The following is a 27,785-nucleotide window of genomic DNA, read 5'->3' as shown; positions in this document are numbered from 1 at the left end:
TTTTTTTTTTTTTTAATTATTATTATTTGTTTGTTTGAATGTGCACTGGTCATATAGCTACTGCTGACCCTTTGTTTCTTTGTCTTGTCCAGATGCAACAGAGGAGTTTTTTGAGTACGATGCGGAGGAGTTCCTGGTGTTCCTGACCTTACTCATCACAGAGGGAAGGACACCAGAGTATTCTGTGAAAGGCAGGACTGAGGGGCTACATTGTCCGCCAGCCCAGTCAGCCATGCCTCCTCTTCACAAGCATGAATGCAGCGACAAACTACCCCAGGTAAGATTTATTTCATACATCCAGGCAAGGCATAAAGTTATCTGGTACTGTACCCTACATTTAAAGGCTTGTGTTTTTTTAAACTATTCCACATTAAGAATATGGCTGCATGTACATATTGAAAGGAGCCCTATGTTTTGTATTTGTAAAATAGGCCTAATTTGGTTCGCTGTGGGTCAGCAGTTAGTGGTAGTTACGTGGCCTCGAGGGCTGTTTCATGTCATATCACCTGCGCTGATAGCGCTACAGATTTTTACATGATTAAAAATTCCATGTGGAGATATTATTACTATAGTCATGCTATGGACAGAATTATCAAACAAGCCCGGGCATGTCTGAGAGCTGTGCATCACCCTCAGATGATGATTTAGTACCTAAAAAGAGAACTACTTCAACCAACCGCAATGCTTTGCAAAATGTACAAGAAAACTGTTCCCACTAAGCGTGGAAACAACAAACCATTAAGTACAACTGGTGATATGCTACCCAAATGTAAACAAGTGACTCTACTGAGAGCTGCAGCACACGGCAGTTAGAGTCCATCTGACCGGAAATGCAAAGGGTGGATGGAAATTAGTGCTGTGGTTACACGGTCGAAGAGCGTTGCTTTAAACAACTGGTTAAAAAGCTTGACCTACAATATAAAATTCCAGTTAGAAAATCTGTGTTAAAAGTGTATGTGTGTGTGTATATATATGTATATATATGTATATATATGTATGTATGTATATATATATATATATATATAAAAATAAAATTTTTAAGGTCTAAAAACTATACATTATAATTTAATGTTTCTGAGTGAGTAGAGTGTGACTTCATGCATTTATCTGCAGTTTGGATCAACCTTACATGTAAACATAAGGGGGATCACATTTAATACAATTATATTGCGTTCTTGTCTTTCTGAAATGGTTAACAGATCGATACAGAGCCAATCTCCATGTTACGTGTAGCCAAATGATAGATCCACCTCAATTTTAACAACCTGCACCATCCATCACTTTAGTCAACATTTTATCAGGAATTGAGGTGTAAAAGGCACAAAACGCTGATAACCTTCTGTGGGATGACCTTCCAGTCCCCCTTCAGGCACAGAATTTTTTCTTGCTTTAAGCAATGTCAATGTACACAGTTACTCATGTAGTCTTTGTTATGTAAACTAAAAGTTGACTTTCCTGAGGCTGGGGGGTATACCAGTTCATCCAGTTTATCTGGTGTACTGCCCTGAATTCCTTTTAAATTTTGTCATACCAATCCACAGCTGACGTTTTGAGCGCTTCAGGTATAGATTGTCGTATCCATTAGTTGCGCATTAATCTTATAGTTTTAACATCTCAACATAATAACCCAAGACAGACAAACAAACAAAGATAAATTGGAAAGTGGAGATGTGCGGGAACTGAGTCTGCTGTCTCAAAAGTTGTGTTTAAAACATAAATAAATAATAATGTTTTTTGCAGTGTTGTGGGTTTAAGCTCAATGACAGAGGAGCACCCAATAATGTAAAGAATGCGGTATGCTGACTTCATTCAAAAACACCAACAATAAAAAGATATACACATAATTTCAAAGCATAACAGGTGACCTGTTAAGAATTAACTGTCAGCTGAATTTATTCTTTTAGTTGTGCATTTATAAAAAACAAAACAATAATATTTAAACACATTCAGTTGTTGTTGTATGTTGTTAACTCCTGACAGTTGAAAAATAACGTATTACGTAAGACTAGGTAACAGTCCTCGTGCAATAAAAGCAAAAGAAAACTGCTATCATAAAAAATTACATATTCAGAATGAAGTGTAACATGTTAACAGGATGTTTCAGTGAGTGGTACCTAAGCTGCTCTGATTTGATGGTATACACACTGTACTGATGCATTAGTAAAGATAATGAAGCTCTGTAATAAATTTTTATTTCTACTTTGGCAACAGCGTTGTAACTTTGTAACGAACTGCTGTGTTAGGCTGTTAGCTAATAAATTGAGTCTACAGTATATCCCTCTGTCACTGGACTGCCGTGCTGGATAAAAATATCTTCTTCTTTTTTTTAACTCAGAGGTTAATAGCAATATTTACTCTCTACCTGCTGTGCCCCTAACTTTGGTGTTGACATTCACTAATGAACACTAACCGCTCACCTTTGTCCACGGATGTGTGTGTGTGTGTGTGTGTGCCTAGTGTCGGCAGGCGAGGCGTACCCGTTCTGAGGTGATCCTACTTTGGAGGAACAACATACCCATTATGATCGAGGTCATGCTCCTTCCAGACTGTTGCTATGGCGATGAGTGCCCCCCAAGTGATCTCATCAGTGACCCGGTCATCAAACAAGATGCTCTGCTGTTGGAGAGATGGACCTTGCAGGCTGTTCCTAGACAGTATGACACACACACACACACACACACACACACACACACACACACACACACACACACACACACACCATTTTAAAGATGGGGAATGCAAGTAAATGTCTATTTTGTTATTTTTCGTAACGTACACTGTCCTCTTTTACTATACAAGAAGCATTATCTCTCTGCTTACTTTAATGTTCGGTTTTGCTGATGAAGAATCATCTTAAGCACAAAGAAGTTGTTGTGCAGGCAGGTTTTTCTAAAAAAAGAAAATAGATTTGACAGTGTTCAAGACACTATTTGCTCGGGCTACTAGAATAGTCAGATTTTTCAAAGAAGAAAAACAACACAAACATAACTTGTTTACTGGCTCTCAGCCCTGTTTGATCTTGTTGAGACTAGCTGAAAAAGCACTTGATTTATGGAATACAAAATTGTTATTACTGTCAGAGCTATTCATGCCTTAATGATAGGGAAATGATATCAATAATCTTGCTACAAACGTTTTTTAACTTGACTGGACAGAGCCTCACGCTCACAGTCTGATGATAAAACTGACATCACTCTGAGCCAAATGGACAACAGCAGAAACTTATAACACGTCTGTAAGGGTCACTGCAGCTGCTAAACTTGAAAGGATGTACATGGTGTGTTGGGTCTCTAAGTATAATTAACATGTGCTTGTTTACCAGCAGACTTGTTGCACATGGACCAAACATGGGGCATAACAGTCGTCTTAGTATGACATCATGTGTTTTACAAAACTGCTGCATAAAAACGGCATTTTATTTTATATTTGGGGGACAAGGAAAACCTCCACCAACAACAACAAAAATTTGAAAAATCGTTAGTTAAAAAACAAAAAAACCCCAAAAGGACAGAAAAACAAAGCACAGTTAAAAGCTTTAAAAGAACTAGAAAATAAAACAATGGTCAAAAATCCAAAAAATGAATAATAAAAAATATATATAACTGGTGCGGTACTCAGGGAGTTAATTAGTCTGACATATTGGCCTACTTTCCTTCTCACATGTGTAGGAACAAGGAACACTGTGAAAGATTAAAAAAATACACATCGTTTTCTCATTAACCTGACACACTGGCACACTTCCACCATTTTTTTTCTCTTTTTTTCTAGAAGCGGCGACCGTTTCATTGAAGAGAAGACCCTGCTGTTGGCTGTTCGTTCTTACGTCTTCTTCTCCCAGCTCAGCGCCTGGCTCAGTGCCTCACATGGCATCGTCCCCAGAAACATCCTGTACAGGTCAGATGTAACACTCACTGAAGACTTTAACAGTGATGAGCTGAAGACTGTTCAGTCAAGCTTCCACACTAGTGCTAGTTCCACACTAAAGCGAAAGTTATGTTAGTTGCACATTTATATACACATGTGTAAGGTTTGTGTGTATAGCTAAAATGTTATTACAGCCCAGAACGTTCTTTTAAACTTAACAGTTAACGGGACCCTGTTTATTGAATCAGGATTTTTCCATTTAATAGGATCAGTGCTGCTGATGAAGAGTTGGTGTGGCAGTTTTCCCAACCACCTTCAGAGCACATATTCCCAGTCCCCAATGTTTCCCAGAGTGTTGCACTGCAGGTCCGTGTCCAGTCGCTCCCCAGACAGCCCACCTATCCCACCCTAGCCTGCAGCATCCATACCGGCCTTCCTCCGCTTTACAGTAAGACTCCCAGCCTCAACCCAAACCTTAACAGCCATGGTGGCCTGCCCACCCTCAAAAAGAACCAGGACCCCAGTAAGGACAACCTCCTCAACAACTCTAATACGTACAGCAAGAGCTCCAACTCAATGTCCAGCCTTCTCCTCAATGGTTTACCCATTCCCAATCTCCCCATCAACAACATCCCCATTAACAGCCTTCCTCACACATCTGTGCCACATCCATACAGCAAGAAGAGCCAAGAGCCTGGTGAAAATCACTCGTATCAGAACGGAGAGCTCCCACAGGGCAACGCCCCCCAACGTCAGGGCTCCCCACTCTTCCACAGGCCCTCTCACTCCCCCACGCCATCCCGCTCCCACTCCCCCTCCCCACTCCCTACAAGTAAAGCAGGGAAGTGGCTGTACTCAGCTCTCAATGGTTCATCTGAACCCACACAGGTAGAAGACTATGGTTCTTGTACCAGCAACAACAACGAGAGGTCAAAGAGTGCACTCCCCGAGCCTCTGAGAGCTTTTAAGAATTTTTCCATGGCCGAGCCACCCCGCTGCCCCTCCCCGAGGCCTGCTGCACCTGAGACAAACCCACTGATTGGTTCCCTGCTGCAGGAGAGACAGGAAGTTATTGCCCGTATTGCACAGAGGCTCAACTTTTGTGACCCCACAGCACCCCCACTCCCTCCCGGCCTTTTTGCTTCTGACAACCCTCCCAAAGCCATGTGGGGCAGTAACCATGATGATATAACTGCCAGTAAGACCAAAGAGCTTGAGGTACCGCCCTATGAGTCTGTGGGACATGTGTGGCCCACCCCGTTTAACACACCTGTGACTGACACTTCTTTCGGGAAATGGGAAAGCTCCTCCCCTAAACCTGCAGCCTGCAGGAGGCTAAAAATGACTGAGACAAGAGACCGAGAAGAGGAGAGGAATGGGGAGAAGGAGTCAGACAGAGAGAAGGAGAAAGACAGGGAGAGGGATACAGACAGCTCTCTGATTGCCCAAGCAGTTCAAGACATTACTAGGCTCATCCAGGAGAGACTGTCTGTCCCCTCTCTGTCCCCCCGGCACAGCAGAAGCGGCAGCCCTCTGCACCATACTCACACAACAACAGTGACACACACAGTCCGCACATACTCGCACACCACACACATCCCACATGCCCCACACACTGCCACCAACGGCTACACCAACGGCCACATACCTAGCCACGAACCTCACAGAGGCAGCACGCACACCGCTGCCACACACACGCCTGTTTGCACAGACAAGCCCCGAGTTGATCGGGGTTCCGAATGCCATTCTCCCCGGGCCCAAAATGGTGCTCAGTCTACACTTGAAGAACCCTCATTCAGAGGCCAGTCCCATGCACAGGCTGGTCAGCGTTTACGAACTCCTCCAAAGGAAAAGCTCAGAGTCAGGACACCCAGCAGCCATGAATCCCCCCCTGCCTCCCCCCTCATTGAAAACCGCTCCTGGCAAGCCCAGATTTCGAACTGGACTTGCGACTACGCCAGCCCAAACATGAACTGTAACAGAAGCCACGACCACAGCAAGCCTCAAGCTCAATCCCAGATGCAAATGCAGATGCAAAACTGCAAACCTGCCCAGGCCCCGACCCTCCAGGATGAGAACCAGGCACCCTCAGATTCTGGATGCTCCAGCACATCAAGTCTAGATATGACTCCACCTTCTACTGTTCTCGTAAGACAATTCTTTCTCTAATGAGCATTGTCCAGTATGTGTGATACCCTTTTTAGTCATCAATAATGTATCACACCTGTGCTAATCACAGTTTTATATGTAAGACAAAAAAAAGGTAACAGAGTAACATGCTTTATTCTAAGTTCAGCTGGGGTAGGAAGATGATGTAAGTTCACTTGTCCACTTGCAAGCTGTTTTAATGTATTCTCTCTATACTCCCAGCGTACTCAGAGTCCCTCCCCTCTGCGTCCCTGCAACAGCTGGAAGAAACAGAATCGCCACTCATTAGACGCTACAGCAACCAAGGCCTTCCACCCCTGCACTGGCCTGCCTCTGCTCTCCAGCCCTGTAAGTAACACACAAGCACACACACATTCATGTACAGTAGCTTCATGTCTTCTAACTGAAACAGTTCTCAGCTTCAAAATTGAACATCTGCGGAAAAGACACTTGAGTCAGATGCAGGCTTACCTAATGTTTTAGCTATGCTTTAATAGTCACTGTCAGAGTCCATGCAAGTCTTTGTCATAACACCATGCTCACCACCTCTTGTTGAAGCATTACTCACAGTGCTTCACCAATGAATATACTACAGTACTTTAAATGTTGATGATTAGGATAGCTTTTTTTTGGGCTGCTGGGCTACTGAGTAGTTTTTCAGCGTTGATGTGCACACGTGGCGATACGTAAGCTAAATGACTCATCAGCATCTCACAAGTCACAAGTTTCATCATCACAGTTTCTTCTGATCACTTTTACACATACTGTAAACACACACACACACACACACTTAAGTCTCACCAGCAGCAAGCTGACACATGCAGGTCATGACACTCTCTCTATAAAAAATATAAATAAATAAAAATATGTGTTGATGGTGTCCTGTGTGTCTGCTACAGGTTCCTCAGAGGAAAAGTCAAACAGGATACTTTGACCTGGACACCTCTGTGGCTGGCTGTAAGGGTTTGCCTTGGGCCTCTGGGAAAAGGTATACATTTTCTCACCTGGGATCTGTGTTACTATAGTTACTAGTTTCCAACTCATTTTGTACAAGAAACTAAGTTTTGGGCGCTTTGACTAGTTACAATGCAGTCTTTTGTCTTACAGTTACCTCCCACATTATCTGATGATTACAGTACCATCTGGATCTAGTTACTCATACTTTTCATCATGATTTTTAAAACCTACATGTTTCGCTCACTTTCCAGGCTCACAGCTTTTATTATATGTAACAAATATCGAGAAAAACTTGAAGATGGAGGTATTTTGTTTATTATACAGCTTATATTGTAAAGTACAGAAGATTCAGATCCTAATCACACCCGAACCCTTGGATACAAAAGCCTCAGATAAACAGTTGCATAAATCAGGCTGTGTGAGAAAAGTTGAGACCATAGCAGCTTCACAGCGGGCTAAAGCTGGGTCAGCCCCGTTCTGCTGACTTTTCCTCTCACAGTGCCACCTGCTGAAGCTCTGCTGTACTGTGACTGCATCTAGAAATGCACACACGCAGCTCAAAATGGCAGACAGCACTGAACTGGCTTTATATACACAGAGATTCATGGCTCTGCCTACACACAGCAAATGTGGGTGGAAGCTCAGTGCTGCTTTTTTGTACAGCAGATGTTTGAAGAGTTTGGTATTTGGGGGTGAAAGGTCATTTTAGCTGTTTAAAAGAGCTGTTTTGCTCTGGTTGGTAAAAGGCACTATATGATATTATTTGTTTATATTTTGCCAAAAACATATGGTTGATTGAAAGAGTCATATGTAAAGTTTCTACATTGTGACCTGTGGGCCTGAACACTTTATTTGCACTTCAAATGAATTAGGATTTCAGAGTAACCAACATTTCAAGTTGCCACTCGTGTTTATACACAGATGGAAGCCGGTTTGAGATAATTTTAGCTCACCTGAGACGCATATCTATTAAGGCACACTAGAAATGTGCCATGTAAATACCTTTAGGCATTTACATAACACATTTAAAAACGTGTTGATCCAGCATGTGTTTTTTTACTACAGGGTGTGTCTAAAGAGAGAGGGGTACACTGATGAGTCACAGCAGCTGTTCAGTGCTAGTGCTCCACCTGCCAGTCTCAGCCTGCTGGGAAACTTTGAGGTATAACACACAAACACAGAATCATCTGTTCTCTTCAGCTATCGTTTTTGACATTAGCTCAAGTCCGATTCTCCTTTTTGGATCCCTAAACTGTCACATTCTCAAAGGGATTTAACCTTGAGCAACCACCATACTGCAGGTTGTACTTTTTTTTTAAAGAAAAATGAAAACATAGCTGTGAAACATGGTCTAACAAGTCCTGATTTTAAAACTTTCAAGTGAAAACCAAAACTGTGTCAACCTGTAGAAAAGTAAGAGTGACATTTTTAAAGCTGAACTTATGTCCCATTAGGAGTGTGTGCTGAACTACCGCCTGGAGCCTTTAGGGACCGTGGAGGGTTTCACAGCAGAGGTCGGCGCCAGCGGATCCTTCTGCCCCAGTCACCTTACCTTACCTGCAGATGTGTCATTCTATAGTGTCTCTGATGACAACGCTCCCTCACCATATATGGTAAAATTTCTTTTTCTATAAAGTAATAATAAAGCCCCCTAAGCCTAGAGATAAAACCATATTAGCTCATGTGTGTTACTTCTGTTTGCCTGTTTTTGATTGCCATGTGTTTTCTGGCAGGGTGTGATAAACCTGGAGTCCCTGGGAAAAAGGGGCTATCGTGTACCTCCATCAGGAACCATTCAAGTGGTGAGGATTTTCTTTCACAGTTGACAGTAGACATGTTTTCAAAATATAGCTACATCACAGCGTGGCTGAGAACAAAGAGCAGATTACAGGAAGTAACAAAAGTGAATGGAGACTCCTTGTGGATGTAGAGGAAACTGCATCATTAAACATACAGGGACCTGTTCAAGGCTGTGTTTTGTTTCATTTATAGTGCAGAAAGCTCTTATCTCCTTAATACTCGGATTACATTGTTGGGATTGTAGGTATAGAGGAATAGTCATATTATGTATCTTGATCACAGCATGTAAAGTGTAAAAAAAAAAATTTGCTACAGTTAAATGAAAGACAGTGTTAAAACTTATTACAAAGCCTGACTTTAAAATGGTTTTAACCCTGCCATGCTCTCCGGTTAAACCCCTCAGACCTTATTCAACCCTAACAAGACAGTGGTAAAGATGTTTGTTGTGATGTACGACCTACGAGCCATGCCAGCTGGACACCAGACCTTCTTACGCCAGAGGACCTTCTCTGTTCCCGTCCGTCGTGACACAAACAATCAGACCAGCAGGAAACCCCTCGCCCTGGGCCAGGGACGAACCTTGCGCTACCTCATTCACCTGAGGTGAGATGGCTGCTATTCTTGTCTGAACACTCAAAGTGGAGCATATCCAGCAGCACCCATGTTTATACTCCCATTTTCATGCTTTTGGCCTGTCATTTCATGCTTTTCTCCCTCTCCCAACCTCTACCAGGTTCCAGAGCTCTAAGTCTGGGAAGATCTACCTCCATAGGGACATCCGTCTGCTGTTTTCCAGGAAGTCCATGGAGGTGGACAGCGGTGCTGCCTACGAGCTCCAGTCCTTCACAGAGTCCCCTGTTGACCCGCCGTACTCTTCCCGCTGCTGAGGCCTGAAGCCCTCCCTCCTCCACCTGGCAGGCCACTACTGAAACATTAGTCACAACTTGATGCCAGCGACAGACTCAGACCGTTAGTCCATTTGAAAAGAGACCCAGAGTCAAAAGCCTCTCATGGTCTGTCTCCACAAACTTATGTTTCATCCCCTGTCATCCAAAACTGGCAAAGGGGGCAGCAAGCTGAGATCCTAGGAGACTCATCAGAAATAAAAGCTTGTTCTCTGTTAAGCTTACAGCTTTGGAGCAGAGTGGCTGAGTCAAAAGTTTCGGTTTTAGGATGTATTTCTAATGTTGTACTCCTGGTCAATATGTGTTTAACAGATTTCATGGGTAACATGCTTACCTTCTATTGTGTGTATCCCCTCCAGCGTCTTGCAGGAGAGTAGACACACATAAAGTTAGACAAAAAATTTATTTGAAAAGAGTCGAGGCGTTAAATCGAAATGTTAATTGGACCTATTGAGTGTGAAATAAGAAATAATTTGTTTCTAATTGAATGTGATGGCCTTTTAATAATAAACGATTCCGATTTTAAATTTTTCAAGATTAGATTGACCCAGCTGAACGTGTACTCAGTTTTCTCTCTGTGATTCCTGAGCTCGGAGCAGAGGTTGTGCATATAGATGAAGAACCCTATGGCAAACTGCGATGCAACATATACCATGGACCACTGAAAGAAGAAAAAAAACAGCAACAACAAAAAAAAAAAAACCAGTCGAACGAGCAATCAAGATAGACTTACGTGAAAGCATCACAGCAGAACATCAGAAGTGCACTGTGGATTTTTTTTTCTCAATGTAACTGGAAATGAAACAGAAAATAGAAATATTCTAATACTTTTGTACTGTTACAAAACCACTTTATTGGAAGTGTTGCAATAGAAAGAATAACCTTAGTTTAGTGTTTACACATTCACTTTCAGTTTACTTACCATCGGTTTATTTAATATTTAAATATTTCAGTTATTACTTGTGACGTCTGCCATGCTAAGATGATGTAGTGCAAACTGTATATCATAGTATGTATTTTTGACATTAATATTCAAATCTGAAAAAATATATCTATATATCTTCTAAAGCAATTTGGAATCTGCTGTGTCTCTTTGTGGTTTTAATTCTCACACCATGTTTCCTGTTCTGCCTTTTGATGTGTCTTGATGCTCACCTCCGTCTTTATGTGCAAACAGTAACTGGTTTTCTGCTAAATGCAAGATAAAAGGTGCATAAGAGAACGTGGGAATGGCAAGAATGATGTGTGGGGTGTGATAGCTGATTTTCAGCTGTCACACCCCCACACATTTTTTTTTTTTTTTAAACATTGGCCAGTAGTCACTGACTCATCCTGGTGCAAAACAACACTATAAATACATGTGTTGAGATCTGTTACTGACAGCCCTTGTTTTTAGTACATTGTTGATGTTTTTCAAACACAGACAGCATAGCGCACTCTTTGGGATGAGTCACAAGCATTCCTTATATATTAGGCTGTAATCAGTAAAAGTATATGCACATGAACCATTTTAATCACAATGAGAGTAAAAACGGTATATCTGAGGTGTAAGTGAAAGTTTAAACACAAGTTAAATTGCTTTATGTAATTACAGAAATTTGTTTCGTTTTGTTTTTCTCCAGTTCAAAACAGTGAGTCTTTGTTACCATACACCCCAAATGCATTTCAGATATTTCAGGGTTTTTTTTTTTATCAGTCTCTCAATTTCTAAAACTGAGAATAGGCTAAACTTAACCAACTTTTTCTTTTCTGAAAAAGTTAAATTTTAGAGAATCCTGATCAACTTTTATACTGTTTCCAGGGCTTTTATTTTGAAAATCAAACCAACTGAATAGTTTCCTATATTGGAGGACTTTATTTAGAAAATTACATAATTTTTCATATTTTTTATTAAGAAACTGGGGGCTTGTATTGTATCTGACACACACCTGTTGGGCACTGTCAGGGTCTAGGCCTGTGGTCTGTTGTCCTTCAGTGTGTGTCTGAGAAAGAGGAAAGGAAATTGTGAATGGCATCTGTGAAAACTTGATGTTAAGAGCAATGTTGCCTATAAGCTGCGTGCGTGCAGCTTATAGGGACATGTATAGATATCTATATATCTATCTATAGATAGATATAGAGCCAAATAATAAATGGATTGCACCAAATTCTTTTAATTAACTTGTTGAAAGAATGACTTGACATGACTTCCAGCTTACATAACCACCGGATCCACCATGCAAGGTATTTCCAGGTATTTTGCCTTTAAAATGATAGATTTCTGGAATCTGAGGTATCAGAATCAGAATCAGAATCAGAAAGGGTTTTATTGCCAGATGTTGAGCAGGTTTACAACATTAGGAAATTGCTGCGGTGCTTCAGTGCAAACATACTGTCATAAAAATATAAAAATAAGAATAAGAATTAAAAGTGCTAAGTGGATAGATATATACATGATATATACATGAGTGCAGGTGGTGATCAGTGCCAAACATGGAATGATGCAGTGAACACAGCGTAGGGTCATGTGTTAGTGGTGGGAACAGTCATATGGTTATTGTTCATGTGTCCGACAGCAGAAGGGAAGAAACTGTTCTTATGGCGAGAGGTTAACAAAGATTAAATGACTGGTTGTTTACAGCTTGAAGGATCCTCTTTGTTGTCAATACAATGATTGGAGATGACTAGAAAAGTTTTACTTTTGATACAATAAGATCCTTTTGAAGGGGTAGTGTGAATATCATTGATTTTAAGTAAAAGGGTTTAAGAAGTAATGCAAGTACACTTGTTCAAGTAGACTAGTTTAAACTTGTTTCTTGGCACACTGTGGGGGCCCTTAGCATGATCTGAGCTAAATCCCACATCCAACGTGTTGATTGCTGCTGATCGTGTCATCCCTTTATGGCCAGTGTACTCATATTCTAATGGCAGCTTCCAGCAGCATAACGCATCATGTCACAAAAGCTCAAATCATTTCAAACTGGTTCATTAAACATGTCAATACATTTCTAAAAAATGACAAATGGGTTCTGAAACATTATTCGTTTACGCTGCACGTGCTCATATTTGGCTCTTTTTTTTCTTTTTTCTTTTAAATCGGAAGGAAAAACAAATTACTCTGGGGGTGGGTATAAAAAGAAAACACTTTATTTTGTATAGCTGTATTCCTCTTGGTTTTGTGCAATGAGATGTAGTGAGGAAACGGAAAATAAATCGGCCAGCATTAAGCGGTGCCGGGCTCTCCATCCTCCAGATCTGCGGATTATTTTCTGAGATCTGGATTTGTGACACAGCACATGGACCCAGCAGCTGATCTTTGTGTCATTATGCAACCTAAATCTGAACTCCGTACCCGGTGCGTGTGCGTGGCGGGAGCGCGCGTGGTGTCTCCGCATGTGACGTAGTATTGTGTGCGGGAGTGAGCGCTCGGCAGCTCTCGGTTGGGTTCGGTGAGTCAGAGTCGAATCGGGCGAGCAACACGCGAGCGGGGATTTGTGGAACACTTGTTCGGCTGGTGAGCGGTCTCCTGACAAAAATCACAACTGTTTAAACATGTCGGGGGATAACGAAGAGACTCAGACAGCTGAGGAGACGCCGGTGGAAGAGAAGGTAAACGCGGGCTTTTCCTCACGAGCCCCGGGGACGGTTGCTTCGTGGTAACCTAACACTGTAGCTTAGCTTCTCCTCTTCCTCTATTTCGTTGTTGACATATAAATCACAACTAGCTACCGAGACCCAGGTAGATTAATATTGTTCTTCGGGTATCCTAACGATCTTCTATTACGTAGTAATTCGCGCTTTGTCTTTCAGCTGGAAGTGTTTTGACGCTAGCTGACGTGACATTCAAAGCGTCTATTAGCTTAGCTGCTAAAAAAATTAGCTTAGCTCATTCAGCACAGTGACAGTTCTCGTTAAACTAGAAGTGCTAAATCAGGGCCTGTCTAATTAACTGTCTTGCCAGCCTGGCTATTGATAGCGTGATTTTTTATTTATTTATTTATTTTAAACAGAAACGAGAATCCCAACCGGTGGTCCAACCTATACATTACTAGCTAGTAGGATATGCTAATGCGCTCTGTCTAGCTTGTCTAGCGGGAGCGGTGAATTTAAACGCTTTTCCATGGAGGACCACCCTTTGCCACTAACGTATTCAGTAAAGTTGTTCAATAAGCAGCCTTCAAACGTCATTAGATAGGTTTTATTCATAGTTTTACGGGCTTAAACGTCTGTGTAAGTGTGGTGCTGTCTGGAGCTACCAGCTGACCGAGAGCTGATTAATCTAATCTTATGCTTCTGTTTGTTTACAGGAGGTTCAGGAAAAGACGATCAGCCCCGAGAAGGCAGAAGAGGCTAAACTGAAAGCAAGATATCCAAATTTGGGAAATAAACCCGGAGGGTCGGATTTACTTCGGAAACGCCTTCAGAAAGGGGTGAGTAATCTCATGTGTTTGTCTTCAAAACATAAAGGGTTCACTTTAGGATTGTCCTTGAAGCTTTTGCTATTTTATATAGGTGCGCTACACGGTCCTGACTAGCAAGTTATTGGTGTTGGACATGGTTAATAGAGAAATATGTCCAGCCCAGTTTATCAGGAAATTAAACTGAGAAACTGACACATATTGGGGGGTTTCTGTTTTATTTTTGCTTGGTTTTTTTAACTTATAAAATGAGTATATTTCCAGAATTGTCTTCCATAGAAAACAGTTCAGTCTCGGTAAAATCAACTTTGATTGTGGATGCAATTTAAGGATTTTCTGCTTCTGTCATGTTGTAAAATCTGGGACAGCAGAGAATCGAAAATAGGTTTAGGTTTAAATAACTTGTGATTGGCACCGTAATAATTACTTGACTTTTTAAAAGTAATCACCTGTCAGTAGAAGACCATCTAATATCTGCTGAAGGGCTTAATAATATATCACAGCATGATTTAACCTGTGTGGTCATGTTTGTTGTGATAATAATACACTAACCAAGATTAATTTTCTTTGAATAAATAAATATTTTTCTTGTACTTCTCACAAGAAATTACCTGCTGCAGTAATTTCTTTTTGAAAAACTGATGTTCCCTAAAATTATTATTCGCAAGTGATGCTAGTTTCAGTCATTGTGCAGAAGTACTGTTTATAAGGGTGGGGAAACCTGCAGTCAGCTGAAACTGAAGAAGTCACTTGGATGAGTGATGAAACTTTTCTCCCACTGAAAGCGCTATGTCCAGATGAACAGAATCAACTTTTTGGGATTTCCTTGCCTGGGTGACACTAGTTTTTTCTTTTTCTAGTTTTTGCATTTAATTTGCTGATCAAGATTGTTACTGAGTGTATGTGTTCTAATGTTATACTGTGTGTATTTCTCATAGTGGATGTTTTTCTTTCAGTGTTTGCATGGTCCTATCTGAGGAAAGTTTGTCTTGGCAATTTGGCATTTATATTTCCTGTGTGATACCCTGAGAGACCACAGAAAGCCTCCACCAGTTGTCAATAAGAAAAAAGAAAGACCTGGTTAAAATTCCTTAATAAAATCTCAGGAGTGTACCTTTTTGATCTACAGGGTGGGCCATTTACACCGTAATAAAATGGGAATGGTTGGTGATATTAAAGTCCTGTTTGTGGCACATTAGTATATGTGAGGGGGCAAACTCCTCAAGATGGGTGGTGACCATGGTGGCCATTTAGAAGTCGGCCATCTTGGATACAACTTTTGTCTTTTCAATAGGAAGAGGGCCATGTGACACATCAAACTTATTGGTAATGTGACAAGAATAACAATGGTGTGCTTGGTTTCAATGTAATTTTATTCTTTCATGAGTTATTTACACGTTTCTGACCACTTATAAAATGTGTTCAATTTGCTGCCCATTGTGTTGGATTGTCAATGCAACCCTCTTCTCCCACTCTTCACACACTGATAGCAACACCGCAGGAGAAATGCCAGCACAGGCATCCAGTATCCGTAGTTTCAGGTGCTGCACATCTCGTATCTTCACACCATAGACAATTGCCTACAGATGACCCCAAAGATAAAAGTCTAAGGGGGTCAGATCGGGAGACCTTGGGGGCCATTCAACTGGCCCACGACGACCAATCCACTTTCCAGGAAACTGTTCATCTAGGAATGCCTGGCACCCATAATGTGGTGGTGCACCATCTTACTGGAAAAACTCAGGGAACGTGCCAGCTTCAGTGCATAAAGAGGGAAACACATCATCATGTAGCAATTTCAAATATCCAGTGGCCTTGAGGTTTCCATTGATGAAGAATGGACCCACTATCATTGTACCCCATATACTGAGACTTTTCAAAATAAACTGAATCACGTGAAAGAGCAGATTATTTACAGATGAGAAGTAATAAAAAAAGAGCCACCAGGTGCTAAAAAATAAACCTTAGACTCAAACTCATTGAGATGCTGCAGTAGCTGGAGTTGTTAAGGGTGCCATTTGTGAGTAGCTAATATCCGCCGAAGAGATGTTCGACTAATGCCACTCTCCAGTGACATGCGGCGAGTGCTACGCTGTGGGCTCTTGCTGAATGAAGCTAGGACAGCCACTGATGTTTCTTCATTAGTGACAGTTTTCTTGCGACCACATTTTGGCAAATCCAACACCGAACCAGTTTCACGAAACTTAGCAAGCAGTTTGCTAACTGTAGCATGTGAGATTGGTGGTCTCGCAGGGTGTCTTGCATTGACCCGGTTACTGCGTTCACCAGATATCAACACAATTTCAATCCGCTCCTCACGTGTTAACCTCTTCGACGTGTCAATGGCTGTGAACAAAGAGAAACTTGTAAATAACTCATGAAAGAATAAAGTTACGTTGAAACCAAGCACACCATTGTTTTTCTTGTGACATTACCAGTAAGTTTGATGTGTCACATGGCCCTCTTCCTATTGAAAAAACAAAAGTTGTATCTAAGATGGCCGACTTCTAAATGGCCACCATGGTCACCACCCATCTTGAGGAGTTTGCCCCCTCACATATACTAATGTGCCACAAACAGGACTTTAATATCACCAACCATTCCCATTTTATTACGGTGTAAATGGCCCACCCTGTAGATCGCAGTTTGTGGGATTTACTCTGACATTTAAAAAATTAGACATTTTTAAATTGGTGTCTATTTTCATTGGTGCCACTTTTGTTTAATTTGAATCTTCTGTTTTTCTGCAGCAAAAGTACTTTGACTCTGGTGACTACAACATGGCAAAAGCGAAGATAAAGAACAAACAGCTGCCAACAGCTGCACCAGAGAAGACCGAGATCACAGGGGACCACATCCCCACCCCCCAGGACCTGCCCCAGAGGAAACCCTCTCTTGTGGCCAGTAAACTGGCAGGCTGATGTACACGCAGCCTCAGATGGCCCCCTCAGCACCTCCCAGCCCCTAATCCTCTCCACTTAAGTCTCAGAGATTTAATATTACCTCTCCTATGTCTCACTTTATCACTCCACCCTCTCCACACTGGCCTGGGCCCCACCCAACTGGATTCCACACCTCCAGGTCAACCATGTCAAATCCTCTTTTTTGTTTCAACCCACCCTTTGGCTTTTTCTCTACTGCCACCACATCCTTTCCTCTGTTATTGTCCTCCTACATTTCCTTCATGTCTTGTCTTTACCTCCATGTTTGTCCATGTACACTGAAGAAACGGTCTGTGATGCCTCTGAACAATGGATGGACAGCAGATATGACTGTTTACGAGCTGAAGTGAGGGGCGAGCAGCAGAAGCTTGCATCTTGTGAGGTTTGGGCGCGGGGGGGATTTAGTGTGGTGTTCAGTCTGGAGATTATGATTGTGTGTGTGTGTGTGTGTGTATGTATCTGATATATATTTGTCTGGCACAGGGGCAGAATGTTTTACATCAGATTTGTATTATTCACTGTATGACCTTACTCTAAATTATGCTGTCAATATGCTTGAATGATTGAATATAGTAATTCAGAGGCCAAGTTCGGTTTTATTAACACTATGATTGTGTCTGCATTAAAGGACCTTGCAGTAAAGGCTGGGGTGTCACTTTGAACTGCATGTGTGATGCTGGGCTCCCGAAGGTGAAGCTTCACATACTGCATTTTTATTCATCAAGGTGCACTGAGCAGATGTTTAAAAGAGATGCTAAAAAGCTTGGGTGCGGCTCAAATGCTGGTAGCAGGTAGTTCCTTCAAGAAGTGTCAGAAATAGATCCTCTTCTTAAAAGAGCAAAATGCAGTGTTTTTAAGTTTACACTGTGTGCTGCTCCATTTTATATGCTGACACAGTCCTCTCCTAAGGATGGAGTCATCATGAATGAATCAGGTTTTAAAGGGTTAGAGGGGATACAGGACCTGAAGGGTAAAATCCTTCAGAGGGACCAGTCTTTATGCTGTATACATTGGTGGACAAAAACAAGGAACAAATAGTGTAAGTTTTGGGGAAATAATCTTGTGTAATCATGACTTAAAGTAGTTTTATCTTTAGCCCTGCATAGTGCTTTTCCAGAAGTTTTTACTGGCCAGATGCAATTTACTTGTGGTGTGATAAATCAAAGCTAGGACATCTGTCCAAGTTGTGCATGTACATGGCTGCCCTGCTGTCACATTGTGCCATTTTGTTTTGTAAATAAAGTAGTTTTGCACAATACTTTTGTGTAATCTTTAAAGACCTACGGTGTATTTCAGGTGCTATCAGATTGCTAATGTTTACATGGTAAATCGAATGTTTACATAGTAAGATTTAAAATAGTTTATTTTCTAGAAGTTAGAATATTTCTGTGTTCCAGGAGCCAGAATTTAAGTACAGCTTTAAATAAGAATAAATATTCAAGCATCCATTTTCTTCTGCTTACCTTGGAATATGGTCACACAAGCAGAGGAGCCTAAATGTTTAGGCACGCCAGATTTGTCCAACTCGCCACTAGGTGGTGATAAGTTGACAGCTCAGTTCCTCTCTTCACCCAAGTGTCCAGAAGATATACTTGCAGATCTGATGATACTGTTACAAAATCCACCCTCGACATGCAACCAGGGTGTCCTGGTGTCATGTGCACTTAGGGGCACCCTTCTGTTCGAACATGGTGTTCGAACAGAACATTAGGCAGACCGTTCCTCCCAGTCACGCCCCACCAGGTCTCAGTGTCGTTTCCCCTGTAAGCATTAAAGTCCACCAGTAGGATGACAAAGTCACTAAATGGAGGACACTCAAGAGCCACACCCCGTCACTCCCAGAAGGCTGTGTTCTCTAAAATATCATTCGGTCCATAGGCACAAACCCAGTCACTGGCACAGGTAAGCAACCCCCTCATCCATGGGCGAAAACCCCCAGGGTGCATACAGCAAGCAATAGGGATACAAGGATACCCACCCTTGCCCACCGCCTCTCATTAAGGGCAATTCCAGGTGGCCTACATGGGTTAAGGCCTAAGTGCTCTCCCTTAAGCTCCCTCCCATTCCTGACTCCAGGGTGAGGCCTAGGTAGCCCTATCCCAGTCAAGGTAAGCTGGTCCCTTGTTCTCTTTTCCATTTCCTCACTCAGGACTAATTTGCCTTGGGAGACCTAACCAGGGCCAAAAACTCCAAACAAAATGGAGCCTGGGCTGTCATTAAAATACAACAGAATGAATACATCAATGGGGTGAAGAATACAAGAACAGCTTGGTAGAACGAAAAGGAGCTAAATACTTAAAACTAATTACAATACAATGTCATGTGAAGATGAATATGAATTATACACTGGTTCAACTCTTCGGTAAGGCAAATATTTAATCAATCACATGGCAGAAACTCATTGCATTTGGGTATTAAGACATGGTAAAGACAGCCTGCTGGATTTCAAACATCAGAATGAGGGAAAAAAGGTGATTTAATGGACTTATGACAGTTAGATGGTCTCATCTGACTATTTCAGAAAATGCGGATGTACTGAGATTTTTCCATACAACCATCTCTAGAGTTAACCGAGAATTGTCTGAAAAAAATAAAGAAAATATTCAGTGAGCAGCAGTTCTCTGGGTGAAAGTGGCTTGTTGATGCCAGTGATCAGAGGAGAATGGCCAGACTGCTTGGAACTAATAGGAAAGTAACAGAAGCTAAAATAATCACTCATTACAACCAAGGTACGCAGAAGAGCATCTCTGGACACAACATGTCGAATCTTTGAAGCAGATTAGCTACAGCAGCAAAAAAAGTACACCAGGTGCCACTCATGGGTGGTTTTAAACAACACAGCCTACCTGAGTATTGTTGCTGACCATGTCAGTGGATACACACAGTGTACAGCAGGATAACACACATTGTCGCAAAGATCAAATCATCTCAAGCCAGTTTCTTGAGCCTTCAGTTTGTGCCAACTCTGGGGACAAATGTGTAAAATATTATAACAGCCAAGAGAGCATTTGTGGTTTTCATGCATTTATGATGATGATAAGGAGGAAGGAAGCACACACATGCATGCATAAGTATTAATATTAGTATATTATTAATATTAACACAGTTTTCAATGTGAATTTTAAATATTAGATTCTGATCTAACAGATGTCTAAACTCATCTGTTGTTAAGTTTCAGCCCCACTTTTCATATTTGTTGTCATTCCAGTTGTGCCCTGGCAGAATTTGTGATTTTTGGCCATTTTTCAGAGAATATGAATGACAATACAAAAACGTTTCTTTTACTCGTGGTCAGTCGTTGTGTTTGCCCTTTTCAAATCAGAATGACACTGATCAGAAATTTACATAAAGTTTACATACCCTACCAAAAGTTTACATACCCTAGTTCCAGCACCGGATCCCCGCAGAGCTGCATTCCCAGCCCCCTACTGTACACCCTGTACACCTATAACTGCACACCAACCCAACCTAGCAGTGGCTGCACTTCCTCGATGCCCTAAGGAAGAATAAACTGGACCGGATAAACTGGACCTGCTGCTGACCTTCTAGCGCTCCTCAGTGGACAGCGGGCTCTCCGATTGGCTGGGTGTTTGGTACAGGGGCCACTACTAAGAACAGGAAGGCTGTGCAGCGGGTACCCCTCTGAGACCATCACCACATACTCTTATCTCAGAAAAACCAGGGCCATCACAGGTGACCCCTTGTACCCCTCTCACCACCTGTTTGGCCCACTGGCCTCTGGTCAATCAGGTCCCACACCTCCAGACTTACAAATAGCTTCTTCACACGCAGACTCAGACCAAGTCTTTTCTTTGCATTACTTCTAAGCACTTTGCAACCATTTTGTTCTCTGATTTTTTATACACACACGCACGCACACACACACTACAAGTAAACAGATCACAGGTGAGGAGGGTTACCTTTAGTAGTCATTTAAACCTCTTTGTGTCAACTTGTGTGTGTGTGTTATCATGCCAAAACTTCGAGGGTATGTAAACTTTTGGTCAGTGTCATTTGGGTAGTTTGTGTCGTTATTTTGATTTAAAAAGGGCAAACACAACCACTGGCCACGAGTGAAAGAAAAGTTTTTGTAATATAATTCCTATTCTTTGAAAAATGGCCAAAAATCACAAATTCTTCCAGGGTATGTAAACTTATGAGCACAACTGTACATCAAACTTAGTATTCACCCCACCCTTACAGGGTGTGCACAGCGGGTTTTATCACATCAACAGAGTGAGTGACACAACAGCCACCTTGTGTGGTTAGCATTATACATCACAGTCACTGCAGAAAATGTATTTTACTGACAGAGAATGTTTTTTTAATCATCATTATGATCAAAATTATTTTAATAGGGACAATGCAATTTAACAATGACACAATACAGACCTTGACAGTGACGTGCTGTAAAGATACAAATATTTTTAATTTCCAGTCCTTTTCCCTAGGTGGGTTTTTACATCGACAATTCACAAATAATATATGACTCACTCAGTTAACCAGAATATGTCACCTAAGGTTTTTGCTATATGTATATACAATTATGAAAATGAAACACAAATATATACCATTAAGGAGGCATTGTCACCAAGTGTATGAAAACTCAAAGAGGTGCCTGCATTGCTGGATGCAATAAATGCACTGAACATGAGTAGGTTTCATATCTGCCTAACCAACTGCATCAATGCCATTATATTATATATATCCCTGATGTTGGCTGCTGGGTGTGTGGAGAGATCACTTACTGTTTCCTTACTTGTCTTCTTAGGCACTGATTTTTCTGACTCACGTTAGGGTAGTATACACTACATGTAGATTATTTATCAGTTATCTGTCCTATATAAGTCGTGATTCTGACTGGATATTATTGCCATTGGTCTTGTGAACTATCACAGGTGATTTAACGTGGCGCTGTCCTGTGTTTCATTGTCTGATGAAGAGCTGGTGTGCTCAAAACGTCATACACCACGAGATGCAATAAAAAACATTATTTTAAAAAAGAAACTGGAGTTCTGCATTGTACAAATTATCGATTGTTTACTATGTTTAAATATTTCTGAGCCCGTGTTTCCTTTCCTTTTCTTTCCTGCGTTCCTTTATGTGTAGTATAAAGCCTTGACCATTAGGGGGCGCCGTTTCCCACGCGGCAGCAGTTTTCCTCCGTTTGGCTGAATCATTTTATCCATCATCATACCCAGAATGCAAAGTGAGAGACAGCGAAACCTCGGCAGCCTGGAGCCTGTTGGGTTATCATGGCGATAAGAGGCACGTCTTCCCCCTGAGTCTCCGTGGCAACAAACGCTTTGCTTTCCCGCTACATGAAAACACACGCTGAGCCCCGAGCAGCGCGGAGACCTGCCGGACTTTCAGCCCAGATTGGAGGAAGGACATAGCGAGTGACCGTCATGGCAGCGTCGGAGGAGCTGTACACAAAGGTAACGCGAGTGTGTAGCTTTGTGTAGGTGCCTGCTTTTTGTAGCCGGTCCGCTAAATAAATGTCCGAATCGTGGCTTCACCCTCTAGGAAAAATAGCTTTATAGCGTTTTGTTCGCCCGACGAACAAAACGCTGAAAGTTTGATTTTTGCACCTCGGGGAATGTGCAGGCTCTGTGTCCGCGGCTGCAAATGAATGAAAACGGGGTTGAAACCGCTTAAATCTCGTGTTTAGGTGTTTACATGTAACCTTGGATGAACAGCTGAAATGGGTGCAGCTGACAGATGCAGCACAGAGTCGTTTCCTCGCCTCTTCCTCCTCCCTTCATAGTCCTCCTTTGCGTGCAGAAACATCTTCCAAAAGATTTACTTTGCCATTGGATCTCCAAAGAGAAAAACACATATATTATTTTTTACGTTCATATTTTAATTTTACTCTCTGGAAGCCAGGGGGCTAGGATGATGCAAAGGCGGTGCCAGCCAACATGGAGGCTCTGCTTTTTCGGCTTTAAACCCTGTTATTTAAGCTTTAGCTCAAACCTTTGCATCGACATATTTTAATGTCAGAGATTACTTTGGATTTAGCTTCTTGGCTCAGTTGTATGAGCCCTTTCTTTATGTACGCTTGGCTCATGCACATAAAGACCGCCGCATCCGGACACTTTAGCATCCTTCCCCTCAGCATCCAGGATGCTCAAAGGCCCTGAAGCCTCGGTGTGGCTGTGCAGACCCAAATAGTCCCTGAAGACACCATGATACTGCTGCTAGAAAGAGGCCTGTGTTGCACTTTTAACTCTCAAGGTCATGCTGTTGTTTTGCTTTTGCGTGTTGGTGGTTGTAAATGTGAGGCAGAGATGCAAGAAAGTGGTGTGTGTGCTTGTGTGAGGGAGAGGGAGGGGAGATGAGTCACCCATCCCCCTACTTTGACAGCTGGTGTCTTTAGTGTGAATAACGTTTGTGGTACAAAGACGGTGCAATGATTTCAAACCTGGACTAAACTCTTCTTTTAAGTGAATCTCTGGACCTTTTTCAGTCTCTGTTACCTAAGCAAAGCTCCAAGGAGGAGACAGTTTTAAACCTTTGGTCACCAAAAGGACACTGAAGTATCCTCAGGGCTGTTTTTCTAGAATCAGTTAAAAAGGTATGTGTTAATTGCTGCATGTAGAGCTAAAGCACTGATGGGAAATCATCCGGAAAGAATGACACTTCTCTGCATTGATTAGATCCTATTTAATGTCAACTTTTGCTGGTTAGACTTGATCATGTTTGAATTTTGTGCACCTATTGTTCCTTATCGTAGACTTGGATTGTATTAGAGTAGCTTTGCATGATTTAAAATAATCCCCATTGATCTTGTAGTGAGCCTTTGTTCAGCCCTTCAGTTCATCCAGTATCAGAATTAACTGTTTTAGCTCCCTTCATTTTTTTCCTTTAAGCCATCTTTCTTCTAATTGGCTGCCCCTCACAAACAGAAGGTTTGAATGGCAGGTGGGTGGAGCTTCTGTGCTTTTAGCTTAGAGCTATGTGCCTGAATTCGCTTACTGACATCCGACAGAGCAAAGAATAGAAAAAAACTGTCTGAAACCTGAGCTTTGGGCTCATAGAAACAACTTTTAGGAAGAGCACCACCATTCAAAAGTATCAATACATAGAAGAAAATAAGGAAAAGCAAAATAGGTCTTTGCAGACATCCTTCAGAATTGTCACAATTTACTGCATTTTCTTGAGATTGTGAATTAACATGATCAGGCTTTTGCAAAAGGGAAAGAGTGTTAAAGGATGTCCACACAGGAAAAGATGAGCGGCGATATGGCGACCAGAAACCAGGAATGTAAATGAATTTTAGCAGCTTGAAATAACCATCATTGATTCAGAAGGGATGGATCTAAACTTTAAACTCTAATTTTTTCCCATCTTTTAAGTGAGAAACTCAGGAAACCACTTTGAATTTCTGTCATTTAGCACTTTCCTAGAGGTCATGAGGATTTCAGGTTGCTAGAGATTTCCTGAACAATCTCTAGAGTGTGTCTGCGGCTTTAGAGGGCTACCTATAAAGCCTGGAATGTTCTCAATGACAACCAGTGGGCTAAAAGTCATATGCAAAAAGCGAATCACTTTATATCTGGACAGGGATTAAAGATGTCACCTTTCCTTTTCTAATTTTGTTTTTTTAAACAATAAAGTGATTAACAGAGAAATTGACTGGCAGATTATTAATTAAGGGTTCTGCTGGGATAGAAAAAAAATACACATTAAGATGCATGGATTCTGCTTAAATAGCACTTAGGTGTTCGATTACAACCAGCTACCAATAGATGCTGCTGAGTTTGCTTCCTCTGCCAGCAGGATATGGCTTATAGCCATGCATCGACTGAGCTGCCTGTTTCCATAAAAATCTGTTAAAGCGGTGAAATGGCTTTAAATGCAGGTGAGTGTTTGGTCGTATGTGCTTGCATGGCTGCTGACAAGAGTTCGTTTCTGCTTTGAATGGCACAGTGTATTTTAGGAGGACTCTCTATGTGATTTGCTTTTCCAGCACAGGGGCGGGAAACAGTCTGCCCTCTGTGCACACGAGTCAGCCTTATAGGCGCTTACTGTGCATATGTTATCACAAACATCCACACTCACACACACACACACCAGCAATCTGTGTTTGTCTCCTGCGTGACCTGACTGCCTGTTTAAAGAGAGGTGACTCAGGGGTGAAGTTCTTTGCTTTAAGACTCTAGTCTGTGTTTTGTTTTGTTTGGGTTTTTTGTAACTCGGACCAACAATATAAAACGGATCAAGATCAAAACTAGTAAGAGGGAAAGAGAAGCAAAGAGAGGGTGCTCTCGTGGAGAGGAAAGCAAGCTGCACCTTAAAAAGATGACTCAGAGCTGAAAAGGCCTTTTACCGCACAACTGAAGCTTCAAAAATACACTTGAGTGTCATACAGCTGAGTGTTTGCTGCACTATAACAGGCACGTGTGCTGTGTTTTTAAAATAGCTAGACTCAACATTGATTTGTAAAACTAAACTCAGAACTAGGGCTACCCCGCATAGCATTTTTTTTATTTATTTTTTTTGAGCTGAGGTGACCAAGAGTGAGCAGTTGAGCAAGAAGGGGGCGTCTGAGAATATCATAAAGAAAGTTAAAAATATCAGCTCTGCTACGATTACTCAGAAAGTTACAAGCAGTGTACCTATACAGCCACTGGACTTTACAGGAGGAGGTGTGGCTCTTTCCCAGCTAAAGCAAGAGCGCCATAGATTTTTTTTGCAAAGTTGCTAAGTTTGCAACAGTGAAGTGAACTGAAGATTGAAGTTCTCTGCTGAGAGCAAGAAGGGTGTGATGCACTTTGAGCTGAGATGCTGGGTAGTTTTCATATTTAAACAAACAAACCAACAAACCAGTGAAGATCAGAATCGAAAAGAAAACGAACGTGTTCCAGCCACACTGAAACAGCTTCATGATTCGCCGTGTTGGAGAGCTGAACATGGTTAGACTTTTCTTACCATACATTGTTGCATATAATGCAATAAGAAGCTCAATAAGCAAAATTTAAAAAAAAAAGCACTCAGTAAGGAACAATCTAAATAAAATACAAAAGAAAGTCATGTAAAAAGGTCAGTGTAATACAACACAAAGTCTTTCTAAGTTGTGTTTATATGGGCTCGTTGAATGATCCAGCGTAAGATCCAGTTTTTCCTTTAATAGTAAAACATAGTAAAGGTTAAGTTGCAAAAACGGAGGAAAAGATAGGCATGCTAATAGTAGGTTAGGTCATTACTGCTATTATTTCTTGGTTGATTATGGTATCACACACAGGCACTAAAATATGTGATTATACTACGAGGCGGTTACAAAAAGATCTCTCTGTAGCTGATTAGAAAATTATTCCCACATGAGGTTTTCACAACGCTCAAATTAGTCTGCATATTGTATATTAATTACAGCACAGTATTTATTTATGCTTTTGTTCTTTTCTAAGATAATTTTTTTGGATATTGAAGCAATGACAATATGAAAGTGGGGGAAGACGTACAGCAAAGGGCTGCGAGTTCATAATTCAAATGTCAGTTAAAATGTAAATGTTTTCTACTGTAGGAACTTGCAGCGAGCTTTAAGGTAGTGTGTCAAACTGCAGGAACTGCCCGTTCTTCAGGGACATATCAGAACACAGTACTTGTTTCGCAGTAGGTATATCTGATCGGCCCTGAAAAGCTGCTGTGTGGGGCTTGACGCTGATTGGTTAAACCTATGCTGAAAGCAAAATGATCAACAATGTAAACAACAAGAATGAACAATAATGTCTCAGTTCCAGCAGTTGGTATAATTTTTTTTCATTTGTCAAAATAGTTGCAGAATTGTTACATTTGAATCACTGTTAAGGATTTATGTCATTTAAAAAGAAAATCAATTTCCCAATTTTTACATTTTTAGATTACTTATTATATATTTTTAATCTTAACTGTTGAGTCACACTTAATTATATTGTTGTTGTTGAACTCAAGACTTGTAGTGGCTGGTTTTTAAATTTTATATTGATATTTTAATTGTAATTTATCCTTCGAGTCTGAAATATTGTTTACACTGAATGTTTTTGTAAGGGTTTTTGTAAGGCTGGCTTTAAAAAGGATATTTAACATAAATATTCTTCTTATTTCTATTATAATATTTATTATAGGGCACGTCAGACCTACCCAGCATTGCTGCAGTGGAAAGGTACTTAAAAAATGTCATATTTTTATTCTCTGTATTGTTTTTGTGATTGTCCAGCTTGTCTCACCTCTAAAAATTCTCACTGTCTCAATTGACATGGGTCCTAAGCTCAAAGAGCTGCAGGTTGTTTCAGCGAAAATGAGAGCTGTATGATACGAGATAACCTGTTGAGCAAGCTGCACATATGGCCACGTGCTAGTTAGTGAAGTCACACAGTGAGAGTAGTCAGGAGCTGATGATGGAAGGGAAAACACCTGCTGTTACATCACTAGTTGGGGTGTTGCCAGCATGTCTGACCTTTTCAACCCATTGACAGCCGTGCATTGTTGCACTTCTGCCATAACTGAGCGATCATTTTGTCTCATTTATTCTGGTATCAAGACGCAGACTACCTAAGAGACCTAAAATGTGGACAAACCTTTTTTGAAAATATTATTTTATGACCTCAAGTCTAAGAATTAATTCATTTAGTGGAAAGAAAACCATTAGTTTGCATATTGTAGCTTGATATGCTGATATCCCTAACCCTTATGGCATTAGCCTGAACTGACCTAAACTTGGTATCAAAGTCTTTATTTCTTACATATGTTTATTACATTTTTGTCAATCTATGGAGAATTATAACTAGCAA

The 27,785-nt window shown here is 41.2% G+C and overlaps 3 protein-coding genes across 3 annotated transcripts in view; all 3 read left to right on the top strand.

Moving 5' to 3' along the window:
• Positions 1 to 10,746, top strand: part of atosa (atos homolog A) — a 33,919-nt gene extending 23,173 nt beyond the window's left edge. The window contains exons 2-12 of the mRNA XM_005748890.1: positions 93 to 277; positions 2,458 to 2,654; positions 3,769 to 3,894; positions 4,131 to 6,012; positions 6,235 to 6,360; positions 6,912 to 7,000; positions 8,035 to 8,131; positions 8,424 to 8,582; positions 8,703 to 8,771; positions 9,173 to 9,372; positions 9,503 to 10,746. Coding sequence (XP_005748947.1) covers positions 93 to 277; positions 2,458 to 2,654; positions 3,769 to 3,894; positions 4,131 to 6,012; positions 6,235 to 6,360; positions 6,912 to 7,000; positions 8,035 to 8,131; positions 8,424 to 8,582; positions 8,703 to 8,771; positions 9,173 to 9,372; positions 9,503 to 9,656 — 3,284 coding nt within the window. The 3' untranslated portion in view covers positions 9,657 to 10,746. The remainder of the gene's footprint in view (positions 1 to 92; positions 278 to 2,457; positions 2,655 to 3,768; positions 3,895 to 4,130; positions 6,013 to 6,234; positions 6,361 to 6,911; positions 7,001 to 8,034; positions 8,132 to 8,423; positions 8,583 to 8,702; positions 8,772 to 9,172; positions 9,373 to 9,502) is intronic.
• A 2,249-nt stretch (positions 10,747 to 12,995) lies between these two features.
• arpp19a (cAMP-regulated phosphoprotein 19a) lies at positions 12,996 to 18,271 on the top strand. Its single transcript, XM_005748889.1, has 3 exons — positions 12,996 to 13,262; positions 13,961 to 14,083; positions 16,822 to 18,271. Exons 1-3 carry the CDS (start codon positions 13,206 to 13,208, stop codon positions 16,990 to 16,992), a joined length of 351 nt encoding a protein of 116 aa, XP_005748946.1. The 5' UTR covers positions 12,996 to 13,205; the 3' UTR covers positions 16,993 to 18,271.
• A 3,901-nt stretch (positions 18,272 to 22,172) lies between these two features.
• Positions 22,173 to 27,785, top strand: part of myo5aa (myosin VAa) — a 59,655-nt gene continuing 54,042 nt past the window's right edge. The window contains exon 1 of the mRNA XM_005748887.2: positions 22,173 to 22,451. Coding sequence (XP_005748944.1) covers positions 22,422 to 22,451 — 30 coding nt within the window. The 5' untranslated portion in view covers positions 22,173 to 22,421. The remainder of the gene's footprint in view (positions 22,452 to 27,785) is intronic.

The sequence above is a fragment of the Pundamilia nyererei genome, unplaced genomic scaffold (genome assembly GCF_000239375.1).
Source record: "Pundamilia nyererei isolate P.nyererei 1_Seehausen unplaced genomic scaffold, PunNye1.0 scaffold00233, whole genome shotgun sequence".
Lineage (NCBI taxonomy): Eukaryota > Metazoa > Chordata > Actinopteri > Cichliformes > Cichlidae > Pundamilia > Pundamilia nyererei.
Note: the sequence above shows the minus strand (reverse complement) of the source record. Positions and strands in the feature narration are given on the sequence as shown.

Bases quoted from the DNA above. Each gene is read 5' to 3' on its own strand.
- arpp19a (XM_005748889.1), top strand. From the start codon at position 13,206: ATGTCGGGGGATAACGAAGAGACTCAGACAGCTGAGGAGACGCCGGTG. The intron at 13,263-13,960 runs GTAAACGCGGGC...GTTTGTTTACAG, and splicing joins AGACGCCGGTGGAAGAGAAG to GAGGTTCAGGAAAAGACGAT. The intron at 14,084-16,821 runs GTGAGTAATCTC...GTTTTTCTGCAG, and splicing joins GGAAACGCCTTCAGAAAGGG to CAAAAGTACTTTGACTCTGG.